Source organism: Lates calcarifer, linkage group LG2, assembly GCF_001640805.2.
Source record: "Lates calcarifer isolate ASB-BC8 linkage group LG2, TLL_Latcal_v3, whole genome shotgun sequence".
In the NCBI taxonomy this organism is placed as follows: Eukaryota; Metazoa; Chordata; class Actinopteri; family Centropomidae; genus Lates; species Lates calcarifer.
The window spans coordinates 1,191,375-1,201,547 of NC_066834.1; the positions used below are offsets into that span (position 1 = coordinate 1,191,375).

General features: G+C 42.7%; 2 protein-coding genes across 12 annotated transcripts in view; both read left to right on the forward strand.

Annotated features, from left to right (window-relative positions):
• Window positions 1-8,897, forward strand: part of tead1b (TEA domain family member 1b) — a 52,948-nt gene extending 44,051 nt beyond the window's left edge. For 9 of the 11 annotated variants that reach the window (XM_051073608.1, XM_051073593.1, XM_051073614.1 and 6 more), the window contains 2 exons: window positions 5,076-5,137; window positions 6,570-7,013. In XM_051073608.1, coding sequence (XP_050929565.1) covers window positions 5,076-5,137; window positions 6,570-6,726 — 219 coding nt within the window. In that variant the 3' untranslated portion in view covers window positions 6,727-7,013. Of the gene's footprint in view, window positions 1-5,075; window positions 5,138-6,569; window positions 7,014-7,677; window positions 7,835-8,703 lie in introns of those variants that run through there. The other 2 variants (XM_051073603.1, XM_051073607.1) reach the window with 2 other exon arrangements.
• rassf10b (Ras association domain family member 10b) lies at window positions 395-2,821 on the forward strand. The gene has a single exon (XM_018687581.2). The coding sequence runs from the start codon at window positions 989-991 to the stop codon at window positions 2,288-2,290; it is 1,302 nt and encodes a 433-aa protein (XP_018543097.1). The 5' UTR covers window positions 395-988; the 3' UTR covers window positions 2,291-2,821.
• Window positions 8,898-10,173: the final 1,276 nt, after the last annotated feature.

The window sequence follows — 10,173 nt, forward strand, 5'->3', positions numbered from 1 at the left end:
CAGGATTTTACTTTTAATTTACAGTCCACAACCTGATGAGTGTGAGCAGAGCACTCTGCCACCATGTGGACATTTACAGCACAGTGCAGCGACACTGATGTGCAGTGGATGATTGTACATTCAAACACACCAGAGGAATAGCCCATAACATTTTAGATATTCATCATCACAGTGCACAGTCCTAACATTTCATTTTACTGAAATAACTCGAGCACTTTTGGTTCTTTCTAGATTCAGAGAAGAGACTCTGTGGTGTAAAGTGACCAAAGCAAAGACTCATTAAATCACATACAGTCACCACATGACTGTTAAACACTGGCACAGGCTTAAAGCACAAGTGACGGACAAACTAACCTGAGGTGAAGTGTGTCAGACTCACAGAGGAGCACTGACATCAGGCACAGCTTCAACTAACACCTGTACATGAGATGAACACTCAGCTGTTCTCCTCTACTCTGCTCACACTGTTTCTAATCTGCAGGTCTCATCAGTGGAAAACAACAGAATCAGAGAAAATAAGAGTGGGTGTCAGTGGTGGTGTCTTTCTGTCCCTCACAGCCATGATCATTCATTTCACTGTGCTTTAAATGCTGGATATTCACACAGACATTAACCTCACCGGGGACAATAGGTCTCCCAGAGACAGAGCTGTTGGTGAACTGGTTTTTAATCCTCAGGTCGTCATGGCTTCAGCCTGTGGCTCCACAGTATCAGGTCCTCTGCACTGACACTCGCTGGTGGCAGTCATGTGATCCCAGCAGAGGCAGGTCCCGTGAGGGAGAAGGGTTTCCTTGACTTGGCCCGTGGAAAGTGCACGAGAGGACACATGGAGCTCCTCGAGCCCCGTCTGCAGCCGCTCAGATGAGTCTGAGACGCAGCGCGCGCGCACACACAGGGACTGAGTATGGACGCGCTCCCCTCCACACACACGGATCTACATGTGTTTTAATGACTTTTTAACAGTGTCTCAGTTGAACACGCGTCCAGGATGGAGTCTGAGGAGGCTCAGGTCTCAGTGTGGGTCTGCCGGGAGGAGAAACTCGTCTTCGGTTTGTCAAAGCGCACAACCTGCGCTGATGTGGTCAAAGTGCTGCTGGAGGAGCAGGACTGTCCGCGCGGGCTCTGCGCCGCTCGGTCCTACTGCATCGTGGAGAAGTGGAGGGGCTTCGAGAGGATTCTGCCGAACAGCACCCGGATCTTACGGCTGTGGGTCGCGTGGGGAGACGAGCAGAGGAACGTGAAGTTTGTGTTGGTGAAGAGCGACGCGTCTCTGGCGAACCACGGAGCCCGGAGCGCGGAGGCGCGCGTGGTGCTCAGCAAACACAGCCCCTGTGTCACCAAGGGCGCCGCGCGCTCCGCCACGGCGGGCATCACGCCCGAGAAACAGCGTCGGATTGTGAGGAAAGCTTTCAGAAAGTTGGAGAAGATGAATAAGAAGAAGGCGCAGGCGGCGCTCAGAGACGCGTCCTCTGCGGAGAGGATGGAAACTCTGGTTCATCTCGTGGTTTCTCAGGATCACACGATCCGCCAGCAGGTCCAGAGGATTACGGAGCTGGACGCGGAGATCGAGAGGTGCGAGGCCAAGGTGCATTCTGACAGAATCAAAAGACACGGGCTGAATTATGTTCAGGACACGTATCTGGTGGAAGCTGCTGCAGCGTCCAGCAGAGAGGAGGACGCGCTGTCCTCAGAACAGACTCTGGACACGTCTGAAGAGTATGTCCGGCAGTGTGAGGAGGTGGTTAGACTACAGGAGGAGCTGTGGGAGCAGGAGGCTCTCTTAGACCTGGTCACGGTGCAGATCCAGGAGGAGCTGAACCACCGCTGGATGCAGCGGAGGAGAGAGCAGCTGCGGGACAGAGACGCTGAACCCGGCGAGGGCGCGCAGTCTGTGGCCTGTCCCGGGGCGGACACGGCCCCGGACAACGAGCTGCTTTTGGAAGAGGAGAGGATCAAAACGCAGCTAGATGCGAGTTTATACATCGGTCTGCGCCTCAGCGCGGATTTAGAAGCTATTAGGAGCGATTTAGAGCTGAGCCAGGAGATTTGCAGCGCGAGGGAGAAGGAGATGAAGGATTTGCTGGAGAAAGTGAACACTCTGGACATCGGGGAAGGGACAGACGATAAGACGGGGATGATGAGCACTTTGGAGAGCAAGAGCGAGTGGGTGGAGCAGGCCAGGGGTCTGTCAAAGGCTCAGAGCGGGAACGACGACGACTCAGACACTGGCTTAAGTTCTCTGCACAGTCAGGACTCAGACAGCCAGCCTGTGTGGGAGTCACTGGTTTAGGATTTGACCTGAAGGCGCTCATCTCCTCATCACTTTCCAACTAGAGAGTCTCAGGGATCATGATCACTCTGAAGGAAATTCACTATATTTAGAACTGAACCCATCTGATTACACTCTGCTTTATATATTTGTACCATCATAATAATCCACATATATTTTTATAAATGTTTCTCAGCAGGAAATCTGTCGTTCTGATGCAAATAAAAAGAAATGATTGTGTTTCCTGACTCTGTGTGTTCCTCTGCTCTCTGGTCAGTGAAATGTGAAAATGTGGTAAAAGCAGATTATTTCCACAACCTCTGAAGGAACATGTTTTCACTGTGACAACAGACAAAGACAGATAAAGAGACGTCTCTGTTGTGAATCATAAAGTCACAATAAGATGTGAAGTCTAAACAGAGGCCAAGGACTCACTGAGCAGAAATGACCTTTCTCTTCACAGATGATAAGAGGTGACATTTTCTCACGCAGACGTGAACAGTACGAGTGCTCCTGCACACTGGTGCTTTACAGTCTGATAAAGCACACTCTAACACTGCGTCCTGTAGGTGAGTTTGATTTATGACCCTGAAACATGGTCTGAGGCCTTTTCCATAAACACTTTCCCTCTGTTTACGTAGAGCAGAGTCGTCCTCCACCTCCTGCTCCGTCCTCAAGTTATTTACTGTTAGAGAAAGTTTCAAGGCTCCACACCAGGGAATAAAAAGAAAACAGTATAGAGTTTCCTCCCTTGATAAATCCGCCCATGTGCTGCTTTATAACTGAATACACAGCGATACGCAACTCAACACAAAGGTATACATTACTACCTGTCGTCAGAGTTATACCTACTTAATAGGTGTATTGAATTATTCCAAACAGCAGGAAGAATAAAAGATGAAGCCAGTGTTTTCTCAGCGTATACAGTGACTGAGTGACAGAGCAGCAAAGACTGTGTTATATAACTGTCATATGTGCTGTAGATTCATGCAGAGAAAAGCCTGTGTTCCCAGTGTACCGTGTTACACAGGGAACTGTCTCTTATCATAATGACATTGTACTCAGATTTGATTTTTATAACCATGGCTGTGCAGGAGTTCAGACGTGTTTCTAAAGGACACAGATGCACAGCTGAGGACAGAGTTTAAGCCTGGAGCAAAAAACAACGACAACTCCTGACAGAAGCTTTTAATGCTCTGTCCAGATGTTTCAAAAACTTTTTACAACTTTGTCCATTTTAGAAAGAAAATTCCAAATATAAAGCAGAGTGCAGATGATGAGACTGAGCAGTTTAAAATGGTGCTGAACATGTTCCAATGTTAATGTTAGATATAAACATTCCTTAAACAGGTTCCATCCTTCATATCAGATCTGTTTTAATCTGACAGTGAGAGGAAGTACTCTGTGTCCTCAGGATCTACATGTCAGATAAACACCAGCTTCTCTCCTCGTGTTGTAAAATGACTGCAGAGTGTGGTGAGGGAAAACTGTGTGTTATTCAAACTAAAAGTTTTTTTTGTGATTGATAGAAAAGCCAACGGAGCAGTGTTAGTGTTGAGTACAGAGCTCCAGGCTGCCTGTGTTTCCTGATGCATCTCCAGCTGCTGATTTTCTGATCTGTCTGTGAGCACTGAGCTGTTTGTGTGAGTTTTCCTTAAAGAGGAGAGAAAAGAAAATGCCCTGAGCACAGACAGAGGATGAGGACACACCTCACACAGCATACACCATATTACACTGTTACACTGAATGATGAAACTTTTAATTACGTTACATGTTATCAACTGGGTACCTTTATCAAACAATGAGCTTGACCAATAAAATTGACTTGCATTGCATTCCCATGGAAACTGCACACAAGCAGATCACTTTCAAAGATGTCTTGCACAGCTACACAGACCTGAAGTGACTGATATGTTCATGTTAGTTCTCCATGGTTTTATGAAGAATAATGTCAAAATAAGTAACATGAATTCTGCAGACAGGACTCTGTATTAAAAAACAGTCCACATATAATATTACTTATTTATTTAGTACTACTCTAAACTGTGTTCCTCATCGTTCATGATTTGACAAAGACACTATATCACGGGATCATAGAAAAAAATTAACTTTTAATGGAGCCAGTTTGAAAATATGTTCACAAATATATTTGACCAATCACAACCAGTTACTAGGCGGAGCACAACGAGCTGACCAATCAGCGTTTGTCTACCGTTGGCTGGCGTGTGACGCCATTGACTGTGACGCACGTCGTCATTGAACGTGACCGGCAGCGGGGAGAGCAGAGCGGAGCAACAGACAAACAAAGTCAGGAAAAGGAGTGAAAATATAGAATGAAAACAACGTTTAGATCGTCGCTTTGCTTTGTGAGAACGCAGAGAAACGTTATTATTGTACAAGCCAGGATGTTAAAAGGAGCTTTGGAGCTGTTTTTGTCCAGCACGAGTGAAGCTGAACCTGAACGCTTAGCACGGGTAAGGCTAACGAGCTAACGAATTAGCGGCTAGCATTAGCATCACCGGCGAGCATTAAGATCCTCTGTAAATGATAAATTTTGGCCTTTTGTTTACATTTTCACTCGCTTTTACTGCGTGGGTAAGAGTGTGTTAATGTGACGTGAGTTGTGGTCCCTTAATGTGGATGGTTGATAGCGCAGTGTGCATCTCTTGGTCGTTTACATTTCTCTGCGGTCACTTTGTGGACATGTTGTGTTCCTTCTTGGTCATTTCGAGTCTATGTGTGGTGGTTTAGCATCTTGCTCTGATCGTTATGCATCTGTTTGTAAGTCTGTACTTGTGTTTTCCAGGTCTACTTGTTCAGCTGCTGCAGCTTGGACAGAGACACCAACATCACCTTACAGACCAACAGGTATGTGTCTGAAACATCTACCCAGTCTGAAAAATATGTGTTGATGAGTTGAACTAAGATAAGATAGACTTTATTTATCCCACTTGTGGGAAATTTACAGATTATTATGAATTATTAGTCAGCAATTACTGTTTCCAGCAACAAACACAGTTGCTTCAGTGATTAGTTGATAGACACACAATTAATGATCATTTTAGCTACTTTTTCCCAAATATTTGTTGTTGGTTCTTCAGGAGGTGATGGCAGTCAGTATTTTCTGAAACAGCCCTCTAATGTTTGTTCAATATTCTGGTTCAGCTGTAATATTGAGTATTTATGTGTGTTTTCATGGTTAAACTGTTGATGAGGAATAGGTAGTAATGTATTGATCATTTTCCTTTGTATGTTTCTCTTTGATTTCCTCCAGGTGTCACCACTTCATCCACAACATCGTCTACGATCGCCGAGACATGGTCCATGGTCGGAGAGACATTGTTGAGGATGAGGGAGACATCGTCCACGATCAGAGACACTGTCCACGATCGCAGAGACCTTGTCAAAGATGAGAGAGACGTTGTCCATGATCAGAGACATTGTCCCATGCCTCGCAGAGCTCTGCGCAAGAATCGGTAGAGACACTGTGGTTCCTCGATTCGACGGCATGACCGCGATCATGGAGATATTTGTCGATGATCACAGAGACACCGTCTATGATCTCAGAGACATCGTCCACGATCACAAAGACATTGTCCATGATCACAGAGACTTTGTCCATAATCTCAGAGACATTGTCCGCGATCACAGAGACGTAGTCCACGATCACAGAGTCTTCGTACAATGAAGAAGTTCTTTGAGACCAGGACAGAGGCCTCCAGGTAATTCACCAGCAGCTTTACATCAACTGTCCAACACAGAGCACTGACATTAAACTGTTCATGTTCAGTATTCAGTATATCAGAAAAACTTAATAATAGAATTAATCTGCTGTATAAAAATAAGGTATAAGTAATCTGTATTAATAGAAGTAATGTAAAAGTAATTAGCAATATCAGAAGTAAGAGGTAATAGTCAAAGTAATGTGTTACTGGATGTAGTTTATAACAGTAAAAGTTACCTGTGAATTTAGAAGTAATATATAACAAGTAATATGTAATGGTAAAAGTAATCTAATATTAGTGGTAACAGTAATTCTGTAATATAAAAGCAATGCAGAAGTAATTGTAATCCAAAAAAGAAGTAAAAATGTCATGTTATAGTAAGAGATCAAAAATGTCATTGTATAATAAGGTGTAAAATTGTCATAGTGTAGGACGGCATGTAAAACCATCAAATGTTGTGGTTCAGCTGTAATGTTGAATATTTCTCTGTGTATTCATGGTTAAACTGTTGATGAGGAATAGGTAGTAATGTATTGATCATTTTCCTTTGTATGTTTCTCTTTGATTTCCTCCAGGTGTCACCACTTCATCCACAACATCGTCTACGATCGCCGAGACATGGTCCATGGTCGGAGAGACATTGTTGAGGATGAGGGAGACATCGTCCACGATCAGAGACACTGTCCACGATCGCAGAGACCTTGTCAAAGACGAGAGAGACGTTGTCCATGATCAGAGACATTGTCCCATGCTTCGCAGAGCTCTGCGCAAGAATCGGTAGAGACACTGTGGTTCCTCGATTCGACGGCATGACCGCGATCATGGAGATATTTGTCGATGATTACAGAGACACTGTCTATGATCTCAGAGACATCGTCCACGATCACAAAGACATCGTCCATGATCACAGAGACTTTGTCCATAATCTCAGAGACATTGTCCGCGATCACAGAGACGTAGTCCACGATCACAGAGTCTTCGTACAATGAAGAAGTTCTTTGAGACCAGGACGGAGGCCTCCAGGTAATTCACCAGCAGCTTTACATCAACTGTCCAACACAGAGCACTGACATTAAACTGTTCATGTTCAGTATTCAGTATATCAGAAAAACTTAATAATAGAATTAATCTGCTGTATAAAAATAATGTATTTGTAATCTGTATCAATAGAAGTAATGTAAAAGTAATTAGCAATATCAGAAGTAAGAGGTAATAGTCAAAGTAATGTGTTACTGGATGTAGTTTACAACAGTAAAAATTAATTGTGAATTTAGAAGTAATATGTAATAAGAAAAGTAATATGTAATGGTAAAAGTAATCTAATAATAGTGGTAACAATGATTCTGTAATATAAAAGCAATGCAGAAATAATCGTAATCCAAAAAAGATGTCATAAAAATGTCATGTTATAATAAGAGATCAAAAATGTCACAGTATAGTATGTGGTCAAAAATGTCCAAAAACGCCACAGTATAGTAAAGCATCAAAAATGTCAGAAAATGTCATTGTATAATAAGGTGTAAAATTGTCATAGTATAGGACGGCATGTAAAACCATCAAATGTTGTGGTTCAGCTATAATATTGAGTATTTATCTGTGTTTTCATGGTTAAACTGTTGATGAGGAATAGGTAGTAATGTATTGATCATTTTACTTTGTATGTTTCTCTTTGATTTCCTCCAGGTGTCACCACTTCATCCACAACATCATCTACGATCGCCGAGACATGGTCCATGGTCGGAGAGACATTGTTGAGGATGAGGGAGACATCGTCCACGATCAGAGACATTGTCCACGATCGCAGAGACCTTGTCAAAGACGAGAGAGACGTTGTCCATGATCAGAGACATTGTCCCATGCTTCGCAGAGCTCTGCGCAAGAATCGGTAGAGACACTGTGGTTCCTCGATTCGACGGCATGACCGCGATCATGGAGATATTTGTCGATGATTACAGAGACACCGTCTATGATCTCAGAGACATCGTCCACGATCACAAAGACATTGTCCATGATCACAGAGACTTTGTCCATAATCTCAGAGACTTTGTCCGCGATCACAGAGACGTAGTCCACGCTCACAGAGTCTTCGTACAATGAAGAAGTTCTTTGAGACCAGGACAGAGGCCTCCAGGTAATTCACCAGCAGCTTTACATCAACTGTCCAACACAGAGCACTGACATCAGACTGTTCATGTTCAGTATTCAGTATATCAGAAAAACTTAATAATAGAATTAATCTGCTGTATAAAAATAATGTATAAGTAATCTGTATTAATAGAAGTAATATAAAAGTAATTAGCAATATCAGAAGTAAGAGGTAATAGTCAAAGTAATGTGTTACTGGATGTAGTTTATAACAGTAAAAGTTACCTGTGAATTTAGAAGTAATATATAACAAGTAATATGTAATGGTAAAAGTAATCTAATATTAGTGGTAACAGTAATTCTGTAATATAAAAGCAATGCAGAAGTAATTGTAATCCAAAAAAGAAGTAAAAATGTCATGTTATAGTAAGAGATCAAAAATGTCATTGTATAATAAGGTGTAAAATTGTCATAGTATAGGACGGCATGTAAAACCATCAAATGTTGTGGTTCAGCTGTAATATTGAGTATTTATCTGTGTTTTCATGGTTAAATTGTTGATGAGGAATAGGTAGTAATGTATTGATCATTTTCCTTTGTATGTTTCTCTTTGATTTCCTCCAGGTGTCACCACTTCATCCACGACATCATCTACGATCGCCGAGACATGGTCCATGGTCGGAGAGACATTGTTGAGGATGAGGGAGACATCGTCCACGATCAGAGACATTGTCCACGATCGCAGAGACCTTGTCAAAGACGAGAGAGACGTTGTCCATGATCAGAGACATTGTCCCATGCTTCGCAGAGCTCTGTGCAAGAATCGGTAGAGACACTGTGGTTCCTCGATTCGACGGCATGACCGCGATCATGGAGATATTTGTTGATGATTACAGAGACATCGTCCACGATCACAAAGACATTGTCCATGGTCGCAGAGACATTGTCCATAATCTCAGAGACTTTGTCCGCGATCACAGAGACGTAGTCCACGATCGCAGAGACATAGTCCACGATTGGAGAGACATTGTCCTCGACTCATGGTGACTTGGTCCCAGATTAGTCAGAGACATTGAAGAATTTCCTTGAGACCAGGACAGAGGCCTCCAGGTAATTCACTAACAGCTTTACATCAACTGTCCAACACAGAGCACTGACATTAAACTGTTTATGTTCAGTATTCAGTATATCAGATAAAAAAAGTTGACACCCGCGTTTTTGATGTCAGCTACCATTTTTGTTGAATGCGACAGGCGTGTCATCATTTGTAGTGAAAAAAGTCAAAATTTCATGGTCACATTTTTCACATCAAGGTCACTCAGGGACATGTTTTATGCCATTTGGAGTGGATTTGGATAAGTTTTAGGTGAATTTGTTGAAAAAGTTGACACCCGTGTTTTTGATGTTGGACAACATTTTTGGCGACTGCGACAGGCAGTTTGTAGTGAAATAATTTCAAAATTTCATGGTCACATTTTTCAGCTCAAAGTCACTCAAGGACATGTTTTATGCCATTTGGAGTGGATTTGGACGAGTTTTAGGTGAATTCGTTGAAAAAGTTGACACCCGCGTTTTCCTTTTGGTTGGCCACCATTTTTGGTGATTGCGACAGGCAGTTTGTAGTGAAAAAATGTCAAAATTTCATGGTCACATTTTTCACATCAAGGTCACTGAGGGACATGTTTTATGCCATTTGGAGTGGATTTGGACAAGTTTTAGGTGAATTCGTTGAAAAAGTTGACACCCGTGTTTTTGATGTTGGACAACATTTTTGGCCACGGCGACAGGCAGTTTGTAGTGGAAAAAAAGTCAAAATTCATGGTCACATTTTTCACCTCAAACTCACTCAGGGACATGTTTTATGCCATTTGGAGTAGATTTGGACAAGTTTTAGGTGAATTCTTTGAAAAAGTTGACACCCGCGTTTTCCTGTTGGCCACCATTTTTGGCGACTGCGACAGGCAGTTTGTAGTGAAATAATGTCAAAATTTCATGGTCACATTTTTCAGCTCAAAGTCACTCAAGGACATGTTTTATGCCATTTGGAGTGGATTTGGACAAGTTTTAGGTGAATTCGTTGAAAAAGTTGACACC